The 20821-nt window shown below is 46.7% G+C and overlaps 1 protein-coding gene across 1 annotated transcript in view; it reads right to left on the reverse strand.

Annotated features, from left to right (window-relative positions):
* The window catches only part of LOC146868126 (alkaline phosphatase-like), a 215904-nt gene that overhangs the window by 106229 nt on the left and 88854 nt on the right, over window positions 1-20821 (reverse strand). Inside the window, exon 3 of the mRNA XM_085608993.1 lies at window positions 14056-14171. Within this exon, the coding sequence (XP_085465119.1) occupies window positions 14056-14171 (116 nt within the window). The remainder of the gene's footprint in view (window positions 1-14055; window positions 14172-20821) is intronic.

The raw sequence follows: 20821 nt of genomic DNA on the forward strand, positions 1-20821 counted from the left end.
GAAGGGAATCATGTGTTACTGTATCGGGACAAAAAGGGGGCTTCAAACAAAACTGTATGTGGTGTATGTATGCATCAGCAAACATCGTGTATCCCCAGTTCACACAGAAGGAACATCTCTCAAATGGTATGAAAGCGTGATGTTCGTAACGCGTCCTAGACACAGGGGTGGTGTCCGTGAGGTGTCTAGGCGCCTAAGTGTTTGAAGAGTTGCAATCTCCAATTTATTAAGGTTGATCTAACAGATAAACTGGTGTCGTGGCGCGTGGCAGAGCATGGCTAATGAAAGACCGTCTTTAGTGGAGTCATAGGGGGTCTATACAGAGGTTGCTATCTTTAGGTTCAGGTTATTACCTCAAAGGAGGGAGAGTGGTAGGTGGGCAAATTGCCACACCCTTAAATAACGTCCTAAGATATTGCCTTTTACAGTGCAGACCATGGAATCTCGTCATTGAGTCCCTGGGTATCTGTGTGTAGGCGATGGACCCAGCGTTGTTCCCGCCTAAAGAGGGAATCACTGGTCCAGTTGGTATTGGATTCCAGGATGGTCCAATGGATTGCCTCATAGGGGTGACCTTTCTCCAAGAAGTGGTTGGTCAGTTTAGTGGCTGCGCGACCTCGTCTGACAGTGCTTTTGTGTTCACTAATCCTTATCTTGATGGGTCTGGTGGTCATTCCAACGTAGTACAGATCGCATGGACACGAAATCAGGTATATGCAATTAGTTGTATTACAATTGGTGTGTCTACGTGGTTCCCATTTCAGATTGCCCAGTTGTAAGGATTTGGTGTGTCGTGTGGAGGCACAGGCACTGCATGTGCCGCACGGATAGCGGCCTTTGACTGCTGGGAGGTCCCACAGAGTGCTCTCTTTTCTCATCTGTTTAGGACGTGGTCGTGTATTGATCAGCTGGTCTCTAAGGCTTTCAGTTCTTTTGAAAGCGAAGCGAGGTGTCGGGATGTTCAAGGCATCGCTGTTCAGAATTTTCCAATTGCGATTAATGATTTTTTTGATTTTATTTGAGAGAGGGGTAAATGTGGTAACACAGGTGATCAAGTTATTGGTTTCGGGCTCTCTCGTTTCTAGGAGGCCCTCACGTGTGTTGTTTCTGGCCCGTTTTTTGGCTTGCTTGATCACTTTTACCGGGTAATGCCTCTCTGTCAGGTTCTCTGTCAGTGTGTTGGCTTGCATTTCAAAGTCCTGTATCTTGCTGCAATTGCGTCTAATTCTGAGGAACTGGCCGTATGGTAGATTTTCCCTTAGGGCTTTTGGGTGGTGGCTCTTAAAACTAAGGAGGCTCTTCTTTGTTCACCCTCTTAAAATTGGGTTGGACTTTGGTTGATTCTTGACCACACCCACCCCGGAACAGTGTCTTCATAGTGATTATCCCATCTAGCTGAGAAACTACCTGCCTCTTTGGGTTCCGCCCCATTACACGCCCACTGACATGCATCCCCCTCTAGGACATTGCGTGATGGAGAGTCCTAGTCCATTTTTCCCGCTTGGATGAGCCAACGGGTTCTGCATTGTCCTTCCTTGGATCTCCGATCAGGAGACCGCTACATATAGCGCTCTCGGCCCATATTATGATTTAATGACCCCCTAGCCCACCTTTAGTCCATATAGTGCTCTTTTTACCAGCAGGCTTCATCTGCAGTATCACACATTAGTGTCCCCGATTTCCAGGAGTCATGGCTGTATTACTCGACTTTATACGGGTAAGGATTGCATGTAAGTCCCTCATTCATTATCCAACCAGGCACAATATTTACATGCTCCCTTCTAATTTTTGCAGGCTTACCCTACAAACTCAAGGTGCCATTTCTGGACACTTTGTTCAATTGCACAGGACCGCCTTACCCTGGCTTGTTTAGGCTATACCAAACGCCACTCCATGGTAAGCAGCATCAAGCGAGGCAGAGTCCTTTCTTTGCATACTGCCTGCTTCCCTTTCACTAATTTGCTCATATTCCTTCCTAGGTCATTAGCCAGGATGCTGCTTGCCAACTCTTAGTCTTTATTCTTGAATTAGACCACGTTCAGTGACACAACCAGTATGTACCCTTTACATCCTTTTTGTTTCACCGAATACTTTTTCATGTCCCAATCACTCATTACACATCCCTCCTTCGTTCCCAAGGTCCATCTTTCAGTCCTGAGTAGACCCTAGTATCCTGAAATGGGACAAAACACCAACAAAAACAAAGAGACAGACCACAGTCATTCGTACAGAACACATTGTGTATTTACCCTCTGTGTCTCACTATATGGAATAGTACTGGCTGTCTCCTCAAAGAAAAAACAATCTACCATTGATGCTCACATAATTGGTCACTTGTTTCTTTTCTGATTTAGTTTCTTTCACTTGGGGTGCTCCTTGGAATCTTCTCCTCACTCACTTCATTGTGAATGCTATGGGGCATATTAACAAGAAGGGGAGATAAAATTATCGCTGCTTTAGCGTCCGTTTTCGTCCGAAAAGCGGGGATAATTTTATCGCAATATTAGCAAGGACACGCTGTTGCTTGTTTCCGTGATTTAGCACCCGCTTTGCATCACATCGTTAATGAGATGCAAAGTAAGCGTGCCTCAATAGACTACATGAGAAAATATCGCAAAGGCAGCTTCGTGATATTTACAACAATGCCCCGGCCGGCGTAGCGATAAACAAAATCACGGTAACCGGCCATTAACGCTGGATTTTAACGTCTGCTAAAATCCAGTGTTAGGCATACTTTGCATGGGAAGTGGAATGTGGGGTTACGACCACAGGTTCGTATCAGCAAGGTCACCGCTGTTTTGCAGGGGACATCGCTGGTTTTCCAGCGATGTTGACATTTCCCTGCTATCGCTGGAATTTTCATCGCCAATGCGATGAATTCCAGTGATAGACGGCGATAGGGAAACTCGTGCTAGGCGCGGCCAGCGATAATTATCGCTGCCGCTTGTTAATATGCCCCTACATTTTTTATATTGTGTGGCTCAAAATAAACTTCGATTCTGTTGAATTGAATTGGATAATGAGATACTGGTTATTTGTCACTTTAATTTGTACAAAGATCAAGTCTTTACATAAAATGTGTCTGTTTCATTACAAAGTATTCTATGTAGATTAATTTCTGCACAGAATTCCTGTTATCACATTGTGTTTATATATGAGTTCCATGTGAATGCTTGCTTCAGTTTTTACATTTGATACCCAAGTTCACGTGGACATATTGGGTTGCTCTTGTTCTTTTTGACTAGATAATGCTTGATATGTGTGACAAATGGCTCTTTTTAGTGTATGCACTGTCTTGTTATGTAGTAATGCATCATTCGTCTTTCCGTCAACCATAGTGCTTTATGTAGCTCACTCAGGGGATCATGTCTTTATGTACCATTGGTTTACTATGTCCAATGTTTGTTGTACACATGCTATTTACTCAAATGTAAATACTTACCAATCAATACTATACCATTTAAATATTGGACACTGACAACAATCGAATCCAAGGCACACGGAGACACATTACTCATATTTTGACTTCAAAACCAATCTAGATCCATAGACACCGCCAGGAGACCCTGTCAAATACTTTTTCAGCATCCAGCAGGATCATCCCAGCAGGTCCATTTAGTTCCCTTGCCACATCCACAGCAGACTTGGCAAGAGTGACCTTAGATACAGGGTCCTGTGAGGGGACAAATCCATGCTGCATTGGGTCAATTAATAAGGTAATCACAACAGCTAGTCGATTTGACAAGATACGGATATAAACTTTAGAATCACAATTAACCAGGGAGATGGAACGGTATGAGCCACAACTTACATGATCTTTGTTCTTTTTCACAAATATAGAAATATACGTTTCTCCTCATGCAGGTGGAACTGATGTTAAAAATAAAGGCCAAATTAGCTAACTCTGTAAAGAAAGGGGTCAAGATGTCCTTAAACTGCTTAAAAAACTCAGTTGGAATCAGGTCTGGACCTGCAGCTCTACCACTCGCAAGTTGCACATTAGCCATTTCAACCTCTACCCCAGTTATTATATCATCCAGCATACCTTTCTGTCAATCTGTACGTGGATTAAGCCTTGGAATCCATACACATGATTCAATCATATCCTGAGTAGCAACATATTCTTCCTTATATAGGGCCGAATAAAACTGATGGAAAACTGCTAATATCGCTGGGCCTTTTGTTACCTCCTTCCCAACTGAATCCCTAATACCCCCAATCAGGTTGTTATTGCTCTTTTCCTTCATTTTGAAGGCCAAAACCTGTCCCATCTCCTCACTATTTTCAAAACATGATAAGCGTTTTACTTGATATTTAGCGCAGGCCCTCTCCAAAATCCGTTTTTTTACTGCATCTGCATGAAAGTCAACTGCTGGAAAAGTTTTAAAGTATTATCTACACAATGTGATATCTTTTGGAAGGATGAGTGTGCCAATTCCAGTTGAACAAACCTTTCCCACAGCCCGCTCCTCCTTACCTTGAGCAATAACATAGCTAGTAGTCTGCCCTCTCCACGGAGGTTTTTGAGCAACTCGCCATGGGGGTTTCCTCCGGCTCACCCTTAGACCCTTTTGCTCACAAGGTCTGGAAAGCGTTCAAATCTGAACTGTTTCCTCCACTTAGACAGCTGTGTAATCAATCCCTGTCTAATGGGACGGTCCCTCCCTGCTGGAAACAAGCAGTAGTCTCCCTCCTTCTGAAGAAGCCTTCACTCAACCCGGAGTGCCTTATAAACTATAGACCTATTTCACTCCTTCCTTACCCAGTCAAAATTCTTGAGCGCTATGTGAGCCGAGTACTCTCCCAGTTTCTTGAAGCAAATAACCTTCTGGACGAGGTCCAGTTTGGTTTCCGCCCGGGGCATGAGACGGAGACTGCCCTTTTGACCGTGTTAGATGATCTTCGTCTGCGTGTAGACAAGGGTCATCATGCCATCCTGATCCTATTAGATCTGTCTGCCGCATTCGACACGGTCAATCATAGGGTCCTCCTGGAAGGGCTGATTGGAGCGGGGGTGACCGGTCTAGCTCTGAAATGGTTCCAGTCATATCTCTCGGATAGAAGCCAGGCCGTAGCTCTCCCCCCCTTTCAGTCCAAATTTACCAAAAGTCAGCATGGTGTACCGCAGGGGTCTGCAATAAGCCCCATCCTGTTCAATGTTTACATGCGTCCCCTGGTGGAGATTATAAAATCCTATGGCATAGGCTTAGTAAACTATGCAGACGACACCCAGTTGATTTTATCACTGGAGGGTGAGCAGTCGTCCTCCCTGGAGAATTTTCACACATGTATGCAGAATGTGGCTTGTTGGCTGAGATCTAACTCACTGCAATTCAATGCAGACAAAACTGAAATCCTCTGCACTCTGGGTGGGAAAGTCTCCCCTTCCCTCCCGGTCAATTTCTGGCCTCTTCCTGCAGATCCTCCACTACAACCTGTTGGGGAAATTCGCAACTTGGAAGTCATTTTTAACGAAAGGTTGTCCTTGGAGTCACATGTCAACAAGACTCTGGGGACCTGTTTCTCCCTTGCAAGAACTTTGAGGAAGATTCTCCCTCTGCTACCGGCTCATGTGCGTCCCCTGATAGTTAGGAGTGTGATCCTGAGAAGATTGGACTATTGTAACTCTCTGCTGCTGGAATCCCCTCGATTTCTGATTGGGAAATTATAGCGAGTTGAGAATATGGCAGCTAAGCTGGCACTGATGCGCCCTCGTCACTCTTCCTCCACTCAGGCCCTTGCGGAGCTACACTGGCTCCCCATAACACAGAGGATTCACTTTAAGTCCCTCTGTGTTGTGTTTAAGGCAGTGCATGGCATGGGTCCCCTACCTTTGCAGACCAAATTTCGCTGGTATATGCCCTCTCGCTGCCTTCGATCCTCCACGGCCTGCCGGGTGGGAGTACCTCGAATTAAAAGAACTAGGTCTGGAGGACAAGCTTTTAGTGTCGCAGCTGCGAGACTATGGAATGCTCTGCCCCTGGAGCTGCGCCAGGTAAAAGACCTCATGGTCTTTCGTAAACAACTCAAAACCTGGCTTTTTCCAAAAATGTAATACTTCTCTTTTTGAGCTCTTACTTTTTCGTTAATTTTTCCCTCCGAGGCTGTACCAGCTGAGTGACCTCAGGGCCTCTCGTCTACCTTCAATGTGGCTCCTTTCTAACAATTTAATACCTCTATTTCTGTCTCTAATTCCCTGCTATTCCCTCTTTCAGCACCAGGATGCTCGTTGAGTTGCAGTGCGCTTTATAAGACTCGATTACATTACATTACATAAGCTTTTTAAGCATCTGAAAATCATGGTTGAGTGGGATGTACCTCTGTTAATACGGATGAATTTGCTCAGGCCCGTACACATAAAAATCGATACACTCACTAAGTATCCAACAAAAGCTTACGGTCAAATGTCCATCTATGCGAGGACTGAGAATCGAGCAAAGATTGATAGAGGGATATGATCTGACACAATACGTGGGTTCAACTTTATTGTCACTGCAGGCAGAAAACTGTGGCTGACAAAAAACATATCAATCTGGAAAGGTGTGCCAGGAGGAATAGAATGAAATGTAAATCCTGTCTCATGGGCCCGGTGAGTATGCCAAACATCTGGCAAAGCATGTGCTGTGCTAGTTTGCTTAACAGCTGCCCTAGACAAGGTCATCTTCCCCTGAGTATCAAAAGGAGGAGCTGTTGAGTCCACCCCCATGACAAGATTGCAGTCCCCACACATAACCACTGGGTCTGGCCATGTTTTGAGTTCGCCTAATAGGCAATTAAAGAGAGAGGGGTCATCCGTATTGGAGGCATAGATCACACAGACTGTTAAAGTTAGACTGCCATTGCCTTCACATATGATTAGCCATCTCCCAGACCTGTCAGTTTTGACCCGACTAGCAGACCATCCTTTCCCCTCAGAAGGTAGAGCAATTCCCCTCTTCGGGGCATCAATTACAACTCCTGCAAGAGTATTATAGCCTAAATCGTTAAGGTTAGGCAATTCCCCAGTAGTAAGATGGGTCCCCTAAATGCAGACAAGATGTGGATTAAGCGTACTGAGTTCTTCCCTCACATATCAAATTTTCGCATTGGAACTCATACCGTTAATATTCCAACTGAGAATATGTATACCCTGATTGCGGCCACCGATGATGTTATCTATCATTTAATTGAAGCATATTTCTAGACATAAAATGATGGTTCATTGTCTCTGACGCCCATGCAATTCCTCCTTTTTTTAACTGAACTAACCCAAGTGCCCCCCGAACCATACAAATCCATAACTTATCCATGCCTCCCCATCCCAGAACGCCCCACCAAGCCCATTCCAATCCCACTCAGCCTAGGAGGACTTTGTTGTAGCCCTAGGTGTGATTCCACATCGCACCACTCTCCAGCAATTGTGGCAATTCGGACCACACCAAGCCCCTCCCTAACCCAATGGATAAACAGAACATACCTAAACAGTGAGTGGATACCCCCACCAGACTATGTAGTCATACAAAAAAGATAGAGCATTTCAGAAAGACCACAGCCAGACAATACCAGCCGGTATCAAGCAAGAGTTAGCCAATTAGATTAACTAGTCACTGACTGGATACTAAAGTCCAAGCCACCAAGCTACTAATCTTTAGAGTCTCACCAAGATTTCAGCAAGTCATGCGCCTGTGCTGGGTCTTGACAGTAGATTGTTTGGCCTCTATGAATAATCCTCAGCTTAGCAGGTTCAAGCAATGAGATGGTACACCCAAGTTTCAGAAAAGATGGTATGGTCTCCTGCAAAAGCCATCTGCGCCCCACTGTCTTGCAACAGAAAGCAGACCTCACAGTAAAATCTACACCACAGGCTTTGTTTGGTTTGTTATGGTGGGCCAGCTGGAAAATGTGCTGCTGAAACATAAATTTCCCAATGTGAATTAAGATAGCCCTTGGATAGTTGGCAGCACAACATTGTTTGGGTTGGTTGAAGGGAAACCTGTGTGTACTTGGCAGTCAATGTCCTAATTACTAAGTTAGTGAAATACCTTTTCAAGTAGGTAGACAATATATCTTCTGGTGTCATCCCCCTCATTCCCTTCCGGTATCCCCAATACCAAGAGGTTATTGCGTCACATCCGATTTTCGACATCCTCAAGTTTCTTTACCATACTCTGTAGATTGCCATCATGCTGCATCATTTCGTCTTTATTACCCTGTGTGGACGTCACTAGTCGAGCAGATTGACTCACTAAGTCATTAATATGGCTACAAATGATATTCATATTTTGGACATTTAACTTAACACAACCTGCGTCATCATGTGAGGGGTCCTCAGGGCCAATGATTCCTTTTTATATTCCTCTCTATGCAATAAGAATAGATTATACGTAGATGTAAGGGTGGGAGCATCTTCATTTGTAATTGGTGCAGGTCAGATCGCACTGGCTCCATCCTCAATTGGGTGTTCAATGAAGGGAAGTTTATAAATCCCATGCTGCCTATCGGTGATAGCAACTGAGGCGCCAGAGGGAGTACCTCTCGTATAATTACATTTGTGGGAGTGAGTTCTACCACGTGTGGGTCACAGAGCATTTAATTCTTACTGATATCTCCCAAATTACCAAGAGGATCATAGCACTTGCCAGAATTGTGCCCAATGGCCTGGCTGATTGTACAGCCCTTTGTTTGATCATATCCCCATCGGCCCCAACCAGTGGCTCTCTAGTTGACTCCTGATTCTCTCTGGTGGTATCTATGGACTGTCATGACAGAGATGGGACTAGGGCCAGGTTGTGTGTCCAGGAGCAAGTCAATATAGACAACTGTGACTGCGAGGGTCTAATATATGGGAATGCTCTTAGACTCTATTTAGTTAGGCCATGGAACTAGGCAAGAGTGTCCTCTTTTTCCGCTGCTGTTCACCTTATATCTGGACCACTTTATTTGTGTATTTAAGAGGACAGCCTTAATTCCCATCATTTAGGATGCATAATTAGGAAGCCAAGATATTAGCCTATGCCAATGCTCTCGCTGCGTTTGCTTCATCTCTGGCAACAGCACTGCCAGCAATAGAGGACACAGCTATTGTGTTTGGGCAGGTCTCGGGCTACCAGTTAAACATCGATAAAACTGAGGTTATCATCAATAAGGAATCTAATGAAGAAGACACTTGCTGTGTACCCTCGGCCAAATATCTGGGCATCCATACTTCGTTGGACATGGATACTCAGGTATCCTTGAATTGTGATGCATTATATATATGTTGAGAAAATAGGGCAGTCTGCATCTCGGTCAGATGGGGAGATATGATTTCATTAAGATGACGGTGTTACCACATTATCTATACCTATTTAGGTCCATTCCTTTGTATTTATTTAAAAGATTTTTCATAAATGTAAAAGTATCTGGCAAAAATGTATTTAGGCCTACAAAAAACCCCAGTATGCTATCTGTTATCTTCAACTCCACGTAGGGAGGGGGAGGGGGGGGGGGTCGTACTGCCGATTCTGTGAAATTACTACCTAGATACGTTTATGTTTCAACTCTCTGCAGTAGTAAGTTCTACCCTATGGGACCTTGCAGACTTATTTTGGGAATACTATCTCATTGATCATTTAGTGAGACCAAGAACTTGGCAATACTGCTTACTTCAAGTATACGCAGCTTAAGACATAATTAGTCTACCATCAGGTTTGGCGGGTCATTCGAGACACTTGTCAAGTACCCAAGTTCCATCAATATACCCTGTTAGGTAACTAACCTAATTTTCCATCCTCTTTTCACAAATAGTTTTCTTACATGTTGACGTATAGCAAAAATTCAATATCTGGGCAATTTTTTAAGAATGGTATCTTTTTATCATTTCATGATATGAATAGGGAATATGGACACCCTAAGATGGGGTGTTCTGCTTTCTGCAATTAAGAGAATTTTACAGCAACTCCCTTATATGAACCCTAATTCATTTCTCTAGAGTTTTACTAAGAATAAGATACACGATTTTATGCATACCTTCTATCTCATTCTGGGGCATCAGGGCAAAATGCTTAAAGAATTTGAGAAACTTGCTGTTAGGTGGGCATGAAGTTTGAGTTCAATGTCTTTGTGTCGGAAATAAGTCAAGATAACATGCTTGATCAGGGTGCTCTCAATGTCTCAAGGCACAGTCTTTTAAACTTTTTAATTATATATATTAAACTTTTTAATTATACATATTATACACAACTCAACCGGTAAAAGTGGAGCCTGAGGGAGACATTGGGTTGTTTTTGTTGTGATGCACCCAAGGCTGATACTGTATATATTTTTGCAACATGTGGCTCTATATAATACAATTTTGGCACCAATTATTTGCATTCATAAACCAACTGTGTAAGTCTAGTATTATCCCTGATTAAAAATAAACTGTTTTCTTCGGACGTGCCCTGATGTCCGGGCAGAGGTTGTGGGTGTTTTTTACTTTGCAGTGACTTCTACGAGATTAACGATTGCTCGAACCTGGCTGCAAAAGGAAGCACCAGATTCACAGGCATATTTACAAAGAGCTAGGGACACCGCAGCGTCATTTTCTTTTTACGCAGCGGCGGTGCAATCAGTGCTCCACATTCCTCCATTTTTACAAACTAACGCTTTGAGCCCAATGCGTCAGTTTGTAGAGGCTTGTGTCACATTATACCTGTGCTAGGTATAATGTATGCAGGGTGGACATTCCCACGTTAAAAGCCACGTAAAACTAATGCGGTGAAATTTACAACTTTTCACTGCCTCCCTCTACCACTTGACTGCATCAAAATCCCTAAGCCTTCTCAAACCAGGCGTAAGGATTGACGCAGAGGTTTTAACATGGGATTAGCCTCTGTGTTCTGACGCATTGCTGGAGTTGCGTCAGTCTTATGACCAACTCCAGCAATGCTTCACTTTAGCCCCAAAAGATGCATCATTATTTCTGACGCATGAGTGAATCATTGAGCCATGGAGCACTGTATTGTAAATACAACGCATCCATGGCATTATTAGGACATTTGCGGCAGGCGCAAGAAATCTGACACATAGATGCTGATGCGTCAGTTCTTGAAAATATGCTCCCCAGTATTGTGGTGGTGGGGGTTTATATTTCTGTGTGGGCTGGAGTTTGCAACAATCGATAATCATCCAAATTGATTTAAGTTAAGGAGAATGTGGGAACCTGTCAAGTGAGGTATATTGGATCTTTTACCTGGTTGCGACATGGCAATATCATAGAACTGTATAGTTTGAAGATTTTCTGATCACTGTTCCTATGTATTTGGGACGCTTCTTTATCTTTTCTTCTTTTATTTTGAAATGGAGCCAGTCTTGTATCTGTAATTCTGTTTTGGAATCAAAGTGAATTAATACTCCTCAAGCAAAAAATAAATACAAATCTAGGTCTTCCCTGCTCTGCTTTGCCCTTTTTGCAGTAAACGAAAGCCATTTTGTAACATTAGGGATGTTAGGAACAGGTTCGCTGGGTCACACTACAGCTACACTCAGTCCAGAGGTGTCTAGAGTTACCTTGTTTAGAAGAGTCCATTTTACATTTGACCAGAGGATGCCCATTCACATAATGGCTCTTGGGGGTGACTAGTCTATGCAGGGGCAGGGGTATACCAGATTACAGTGTTAAGTAGTAGTAGTTTATTTGTAAAAGTTAATAAAAACCTTTACAATGTTCACTTAAACGACATAACGCATCACAAATCTAAGTTTAAAAGTTAAAAAGCATAAGATAAAAACAGCTGGTTCCTGGTCAATGTTAAACAGTAAAAAGCTCGATTTCGCATATGCGATTGTGCATAAAATAGTCCATTCTAGCTAAATTAAATGTACATAATTTCAGCAGCGTGGCAGTTCATTCAGTGTGCGATTCTTGCTTCTCAACTATTAGACTAAAGTCCTGGATACATTATTAGCTCAAGGTTCCAAACGGAGTACAGTGAGCATTTTGTGCGCTCTTAAATACCTAGTGCATTATAAGAGTAAAATATCTTACATATCAGAATATATCCGCCTAAAGAAATAAATACAGTAAGGTCCATAGGTACAGAGTCGCAGAGCTTAACTTAAAACAACTGGTTCCTAGTTGATGTCTGACAATGAAAAAACCGAGGCTTTGAGTTTACGATCAAGCATAACCTATTCCACTCAAGCTAAATAATTCTGCAAGATTTGAGTGGCATGCAGTTACAGACATCCTACTTTATTTCGAAGACCTGAGTCCTGAATGCTTTCTTGTTTTAAGTTACCAAACAGAGTTGTTAACCTTGGGCGGGTTATACCAAGTCGGCATATTTCGGTTTCATAAAGTGGCATAATCCATTGTGCATGAAAATAAATAACATAAGGCCTATTATATTATGAAACAGCTCAACTGATGAATTTAAAAAGTTTAGCGTTGGGTATATGCCGTGTCATTTTTTGAACTGACGTTGGTTTTAGGCAAGTTTGCATATTACAGTCGCATAAAGTGCCTGCTGCCGTGTACTTGGAGATGATTGACTTTAAGTCTCCTAATTTAAACAAGCATTGGCATAGCCAATAGGTCTCGCTTTTGGGACCTTATAAGTGTTTAACTATGCAACAGTTGCATAACTAAATACTTATAAGGTCCCAAAAGCGAGACCTATTGGCTATGCCAATGCTTGTTTTTTGGTAGGCACGAAGAGCCACCCTCCCCCGTGTAATGCCAGCTGCTGCAACAGGGGGAGGGACGGACTCTGAGGAGAGAGAGCAGAGGAGGAAAGAGCAACAGAGAACCAGTCTGCCAAGTAGGTGCGAACGTTAGATTGTAACGATGAAAGGGTTGGTTAGGTGTGGCCCAAAGAAGAATTAGAGGGTATGTTTCACTTGTGCGGCCGAAAGTAATCATTTCGCGGGCGCTTTGATGTTCGCAGTGGCCGCGCGGCTCACTGAGAACATCAAAGGGCCCGCGAAATGTACACGCAGGCTGCCAAATGGTGCGCGCGCCCGGCGCACATGCACTGTAGTTGGGGGCCTGAAAAGCACTCGTTTGCACTTCCAAATCCCCATTTTCTATAGCTCTCGCCAGAGCAGCGCTAAAGCGCTGGCTCAGGCGAGACCTAAAAACAGCCATGCCGTTGAGGTCTCAATTTTAACTTGGTGTAATTACTGTAAAATGAGTGAAGAAAGCAATATTGTTGGCAGGAGCCAGCTCCGAGAGTGTCAATCTAGATTTAAAGTGCTGTTTATTGTGTACCAGATCCCTGGATTTTTTCCCCAGCCACCTCCATGAATCCGACAAAGCTACATGCCAGCTGTATGTCTCCACCTCCAAGGCAAGCCATCACTGCTTGTCTGCAAGATCTTATCTTCTTGTTTATAAAGCTGGATTTTAAAAGCAGCCGTCTTTCAAGGTCCAGTTCTCCATATAAACATAATAGATGTAGGACACTCTCTTCTGCTTTCTCTTCTGCTTTCTCACATAGGCGGCACTTGGTCATTGTCGCTAGACGCTTCCAAGGAGGAAGATGTGTATGGATTTGTAAAATGCCCAGTCGGGATCGGGATCGTAAGTATTTTTCCTTCATTCTCCTGTTGAAGCCAGCACCCAGATAGGATTGCGGAAGAGTCCTGGTATATCTCTGCAGCACAAACCATCCATGGGCCCTTTCTTTCAGCGCTGCATTATCCTTGACTATCGACAACGTTTTCACTGTTTTGTTTACAAGTTGCTTGAAGCTTATATGTGTTCCTGGGACAGTCCAGGCCTAGATGATTTATTGATACTGTCAGGAAGTCCACGGCTGCGCATCCCTTGCTTGAGTTTATTTTATTCCTTACGTGGGTATTCAATGTTCTTGGCTCTTACAAGATTACAGTGGGCCAATGTGAATGCAGCATTACTACGGGTAGGCTTAGGTAAGGGGATATCCATGGTTTGTTTGGGTCAGAGACTGGAAACACATGGCACAGGTTATAGGGTACCACCATTCTTACCTAATGTTTGGGGTATAAATTTTTACCTTGTGATGGTGGGCATACTGGCTTATTTTAGGTTGGAAGTATCTAGACATACCTAAATTAGGGGGTATCCAGGCTTACCTTGGACAAAGCTACAAAGGGAAACTTGTCCATCTCTAGTTGAATCTCCTCTCCGGATTGGCCGGCTAACTGTCCCTTCCGGATCCGGGCTGCAGTCACAGTGGACACTCCCATTCCTGAAACAGGAGCATATAACAGTCAATGGAAGAATAAGCTAGATATTAATGCCCACATAATATTACGTTATGTTGCACATGTTCTTTTATCATAGTGTATGTCTGCCTGAAGCTTAGATGCTTGAAGTGTGCAGAAGCATGGGTTTGTGTTTGTGGGTTTATCCTTGGGGGTCGTCCGTAGGCATGTCCGTTGACAGACCATGCCCATTGTCAGGCAGGGCCCTGCAGCCAGTAAGGAGCAGGATCTCCCAATCTTTCAGGGGGCTCCTAACCATGCAAGGGGGGTCCGTCGGCAAGACTGCTGACTTTGGTGCTGGAAACCAGGGTTCGAGCCTCGGGGTCGCGTCAACATCCTGGGATTCTGGGCAAATCACATAATCTCCCGGTGCCTGAATGTGTAATGTAAATACGGTGCTCGTGTAAAGCGCTCCAGTACCTTCGGGTCGAGTTCGCGCTATATAAATATGCACAAAAAAAAAACAATTTAGCCCAGGTTAAGTTCAATTAATATATGTGAGCTATGATAGTCTCAGAGGGGGAACAACCTTTACAACGCAACTTTTACAACGCACTACCATTACAACGCATTTTTTACAACGCATGATATTACAACGCATGACACTACAACGCATTTTTAAAAACTACCTTTACAACGCATTCCATTACAACGCATACTACCATTACAACGCATACCGTTACAACGCATAATATTACACTATACTATCCAACACTTACCCTACTGATGCACCCCCTGGAGTTAGAATAGTAATTTTTACCCCTATACTATCCAACACTTACCCTACTGATGCACCCCCTGGAGTTAGAATTGTAATTTTTACCCCTATACTATCCAACACTTACCCTACTGATGCACCCCCTGGAGTTAGAATAGTAATTTTTACCCCTATACTATCCAACACTTACCCTACTGATGCACCCCCTGGAGTTAGAATAGTAATTTGTACCCCTATACTATCCAACACTTACCCTACTGATGCACCCCCTGGAGTTAGAATAGTAATTTTTACCCCTATACTATCCAACACTTACCCTACTGTTGCACCCCCTGGAGTTAGAATAGTAATTTTTACCCCTATACTATCCAACACTTTCCCTACTGTTGCACCCCCTGGAGTTAGAATAGTAATTTTTACCCCTACACTATCCAACACTTACCCTACTGTTGCACCCCCTGGAGTTAGAATAGTAATTTTTACCCCTACACTATCCAACACTTACCCTACTGTTGCACCCCCTGGAGTTAGAATAGTAATTTTTACCCCTACACTATCCAACACTTACCCTACTGTTGCACCCCCTGGAGTTAGAATAGTAATTTTTACCCCTATACTATCTAATACTTACCTTAAATGTAATTTAATATTATGCGTTGTAATGGTATGCGTTGTAAAGGTAGTATGCGTTGTAATGGTAGTGCGTTGTAAAGGTATTTTTTTTAAATGCGTTGTAGTGTCATGCGTTGTAATGTCATGCGTTGTAATGGATTATGCGTTGTAAAAAATGCGTTGTAAGTGTATGCGTTGTAATAGTGTGCGTTGTAACGTCACACATCCGTCTCAGAGGCCCATCTTAATATACTGCGTGGCTTCACTTTGCGGTAAGCCACTTTCCAATGTAGAGATAATAGGGGGCAGATTTACAAGCCCCTTGCTCCACCGGTGTGTCACTTTTTGTGACGTACCAGTGACGCATTTTACTGGTCCATATTTAGAAGGGCAGGAAAAGCCACCATGCGTGACCTTTCCTGTCCTTGTAAATATGGCCCCCTTTGCATGCAGCACTTTGCGTGAAAGGGGTGTTCCATGGGTGTTGCTGTGGGTGTTCTCACGCAACACCCATGGAACCAGACACATTTCCAGTTTTACGAGGATGCGTAAATCTGGAAATGCATGTGAATGCTACGCCCCCCCCAGGGGAGGCATAGGGAGGCGCAATGAAGAGAAATGTGTTAATTTCTCCTCTAATGCAGCACACATAGAAAGAGGAAATCACCTCTAATGATAGTTTTCGTTCAGGAAGGTGTTCCTTCCTGCACATAAACAATCATTGAAACAATGCCGTTTTTTAACTGCTAATGCAGCCCACATAGAAGTTGAAAAACTGCATTTCAGATTGTTTTTGTGCAGGAAGGGATTCCTTCCTGAACAAAAACAATCTCCCCATGACGCAGGCATCCTTGCATTATGTTGCAGGTGCCTGCATCGGTGCATGGCAGCAGTTTGTGCGCCAGAGCAGGGGGAAGCACAGAGATGCGACATATTGTTGTAAATATGTTGAATCCCTGTGCTTTGAAAGTGACTCAGTGCAGCGCAGCCAAATGGCTTGCAGCACGTACTGAGTCACTTTCTTGTAAATCTGCCCCTAGGTGTTTTACGGTAAAGTGAGGAAAGGCCATTATTAGGCTGTATGGAGTTGGTGCCAATCAATCAATCAATCAATCAATCAATCAATCAATCAATCATAACATTTGTAAAGCGCACTACTTACCCGTGGGGGTCTCAAGGCGCTGGTGGGATGGGGAATGCTGCTACTGCTCGAAAAGCCAGGTCTTGAGGAGTCTTCTGAAGGTCAGCAGGTGTTGGGTCTGCCATAGGTGGATGAGGACGGTGTTCCAGGTCTTGGCGGCGAGGTGGGAGAAAGATCTGCCACCGGAGATCGCTCATTGGATGCGGGGAACAGTGGCGAGGGCGAGGTCGGCGGAGCAGAGCTGGCAGGCGGGGGTGTAGAAGCTGAGTCGGCTGTTGAGGTACGATGGTCCGGTGTTGTGGAGTGCCTTGTGTGCGTGGGTGAGGAGCTGGAAGGTTATCCTCTTGTTGACGGGGAGCCAGTGCGGGTCTCTCAGGTGGGGGGTGATGTGGCTGCGGCGAGGGATGTCGAGGACCAGGCGTTCTGGATGCGCTGGAGTTATTTCAGGAGTTTAGCCGAGGCTCCTGCTTAGAGGGCGTTTCTGTAGTATAACCTGCTGCTGACGAGGGCCTGGGTGACCGTTCTTCTCGTTTCGGTGGGGATCCACTTGTAGATCTTGCAGAGCATGCGGAGGGTGTTGAAGCAGGAGGAAGAGATGGCGTTGGCCTGCTTATTCATGGAGAGGGTGGAGTCAAGGATGACCCCTAGGTTGCGTGCGTGGTCGGTGGGTGTTGGAGCTGTTCCCAGTGCGGTCGGCCACCAGGAGCCGTCCTAGGCCGAAGGGGTGGATCCGATGATGAGGACCTCCGTTCAGCTTCAGTCGGCTGTTCCTCATCCATTCAGCGACGGCCTTCATTCCTTTGTGGAGGTTGGTTTTGGCGGTGTGGGGGTCCTTGGTGAGGGAGAGGATCAGCTGGGTGTCATCGGCGTAGGAGATGATGTTGAGGTCGTGCATGTTGAACAGCGTTGGGCTGAGGGATGAGCCCTGGGGTACGCCGCAGATGATCTCGGTGGCTTCGGAGCGGAAGGGGGGGAGGTGGACGCTCTGTGTTCTTGCAGAGAGGAAGGAGGTGGTCCAGTCTAGGACTTTCTCTTGGATCCCGGCGTCGTGGAGGCGTGTTTGTAGTGTGTGGTGGCAGACCGTGTCGAAGGCGGCTGACAGGTCCAGGAGGATGAGGGCCGCAGTTTCTCCGTTGTCTAGCAGGGTCCTGATGTCATTGGTGGCGGCGATGAGGGCAGTCTCGGGGGTTGCTGCGGAACCCAGACTGGGATGGGTCCAGGATGCTGTTCTCCTCGAGGTAGCGGGTCGATGACCTTCGCCGGGAACGGGAGCAGGAAGATGGGTCGGAAATTCTTGAGGTCCTTGGGGTCCGCCTTGGGTTGCTTGAGTAGGGCGTTGATCTCGGCGTGCTTCCAGCTCTCCGAGAAGGTCGCTGTCTCGAAGGAGATGTTGATGGCTTTCCGGAGGAGGGGTGCGATGGCGGTGCTGGCTTTGTTGAAGATGTGGTGTGGGCATGGGTCTGACGGAGATCCAGAGTGGATGGTGTTCATGATCTTGATGGTGTCGTCGTCGTTGATGTTGGTCCAGGAGAGCAGGCGGTTGGTGAGGATTGTGGTCATGGGGGCGGCGATCTCAGTGGTTGTCGGGAGGTTGTGGCGTTGAAGCTGTCGTGGATGTCTGCGATCTTGCGATGGAAGCAGGTGGCGAGCGAGTCGCACAGGTCTTGCGAAGGTGGGATGTCGTTGGTGTTGGTGCTGGGGTTGGAGAGTTCCTTCACGATGTTGAAGAGCTCTTTGCTGTTGTGTGTATTGTTGTCTAGGCGGTCTTTGAAGGAGGCCCTTTTGGAAGATCTGATGAGGTGATGGTGTCTGCGGGTGGTGTCCTTGAGGGCTGCATAGCTGTCCGGTGTTCGTTCATGGAGCAACTTCTTCTGCAGCTTTTGTCAGATTTGCTTGGAGGCCTGGTTGGTTTACTTGCTGGTGTGACTGTTGGAGGAGTTCTTGAGCGGGGCGAGGGTGTTGGCGCAGTCGTCGATCCACTGTCTGAGGTCGCGGGCGGCGGTGTCGGAGTCGGTGGGGTCAGCGGGTGGGCTTTGGGCGAGGGTGGTGGTTAGCTGGTCTTCGGTGACTTTGCTCCAGCAGCGGCGTGGCATCTGCTGGGTGCGGTCGTGCGTGGTGGGTTTCCGGAAAGTGAAGTGGATGCAGCGATTGGTCAGTCCAGTGGAGTTCGGTGGTGTGGTTGAAGGAGACGTGGGGGCTTGCGGAGAAGATGGGGTCGAGCATGTGGCCGGCGGAGTGAGTGGGTGTTGTGACAAGTTATCTGAGTCCGAGGTTGTCGAGGTTGTCGATCAGGATGGTGGAGTTGGTGTCGTTGCTGTTTTTGAGGTGGAAGTTCAGGTCCCTGAGGAGGATGTAATCTGTGGAGGCGAGGGCGTGAGAGCTGACGAAGTCGGCGATGGAGTCGCTGAACTGTGGTCAGGGTCCAGGGGTCTGTAGACGAGGGTTCCTCTGAGGGTGGTGTTGGGGTCAGTGTAGATCTGGAAGAGCAGGTGTTCTGCAGCGCTGAGGGTGTTGTCGGTGCTGGTCGAGACTCTGAGGGTGTTCCTGTGTACAATGGCGATTCTTCCTCCTACTCCGTTGGTGCGATCCCTGCGGGAGATTTTGTATCCTTCCGGGATGGCTATGCCGATGTCGGGTGCCGAGGAGGGGTTCAGCCAGGTCGCTGTCAGGAAGGCGACATCTGGGGAGGTTGAGTCAAGAAGGTCCCAGAGTTCAACAGCGTGTTTGCGGGCGGAGCGGGTGTTGAGAAGGATGCAGCTGAGGTAGTTAGGTTCTTTCCTGGTCGGTGGGTTGGCGGGTCTTGTGCTGGTGAAGCTGCAGTTCCGGCAGGAGAAGGGTCCTTGGATGTGCTTCGGGGTGGCCAGGCAGCATGCGTGTTCTCGTCCGGTGTTGAGTGCATGGAGGGTGTTGGCGTCGTAGCGGTGTTGGGAATCGCGGGGGCTAGGGGTTCTGGCGCTGGGCGCGGTCCAGGCGCGGACAGAAGCAGACGAGCTTGCCTTTGGTGCACCTATAAGAAGGGGAGGTGGGAGGGAGGAGCAGCTGGGAGCAGGCGAATGGGAGAGCATGTGGCGGGGCCGCAGGGGACGCAGCGGCGGGAGGGGGAGAGAAGAACGGCGAAGGGTACGAAGAAGAGATGGGCACACAGTCAAAAAGGGCACAGTAAGGCACAGAAGGGGGAAACAGGGCAAGACCAACAGTAAACTAGCAATAAGCACAAAATACAGTACACAAAATAAAATACCAAACTCGAGCAGGAAGGGCCTCGAACACCAGAGGGCAGCAGTGGCAGCTGGGAAAAGGCACGGGCACAAACGCGGTGCTGTGCGGTGTGGGGAGCGACCTACCAGGGGTCAAGGGTCGCTCTCACAGCCGCGCAGCGGCCGCCATAAGAAGGGGAGGGGGGAGGGAGGAGCAGCTGGGAGGTGGGAGCGGGTGAATGGGAGAGCGGGGGGGCGGGCTGCATGGGACGCAGCGGCGGGAGGGGGAGAGAAGTGTTGTGGGGCCGCTCGCGCTGATGTAGGCCCTCGCTATATGCCCCGCAGCTAGAATAAGGGACACCACACTCTGCGTCTTGGTATCGGCGCGTGACTGCCTCAGCAGGCCGCGCCCCTTTATTTTATATCGAGGCGTACGCCACGTTCGTGGCGTACGCGTTGCGTAGTGACATTATGCGCTCTAGCGTCTAACGCTAGAGCGCTAACTGTAACATCCCTCCCCAACTTGGACAACAAAATAAACCAAAGTCCATAACAGTCACTCACTTGCTTGGCAGGCAAAGTCTTTAAGGCGGCTGCTGGGCGTGGGGTTCGCTCTCAGACCATACCTGGCAGTGGCACGAGTGCCGGAGCTGGGTGGGTAGTTATTCGGGGCTTCACCTTCCGTGGGGGCATGATGGCTCTGCTCTGGGGCGCTGCAGGCTCCACTGGACGTCAGTCCTGGTCCCAACTCTGGGGTTGAGATCTCTTCCTCCACTCCGTCCAGTCCCCTCTGGTCGCGGTCGGTGGCCTCCGGAATGCGTTTGAACCACGAGATGTTCCTGGTGGTCGACTCCACCCCTCTTTCTGCTGTGACCATTGTACCCCGCCTCTGTGCCACAGTCCAGCTTCCTGGTTCATACCGGGGTCTGAATTTTCCTCCTGGCCTTCTGTCCTTCACGAGGACGC

The sequence above is a fragment of the Triturus cristatus genome, chromosome 1_2, assembly GCF_964204655.1.
Source record: "Triturus cristatus chromosome 1_2, aTriCri1.1, whole genome shotgun sequence".
NCBI lineage: Eukaryota > Metazoa > Chordata > Amphibia > Caudata > Salamandridae > Triturus > Triturus cristatus.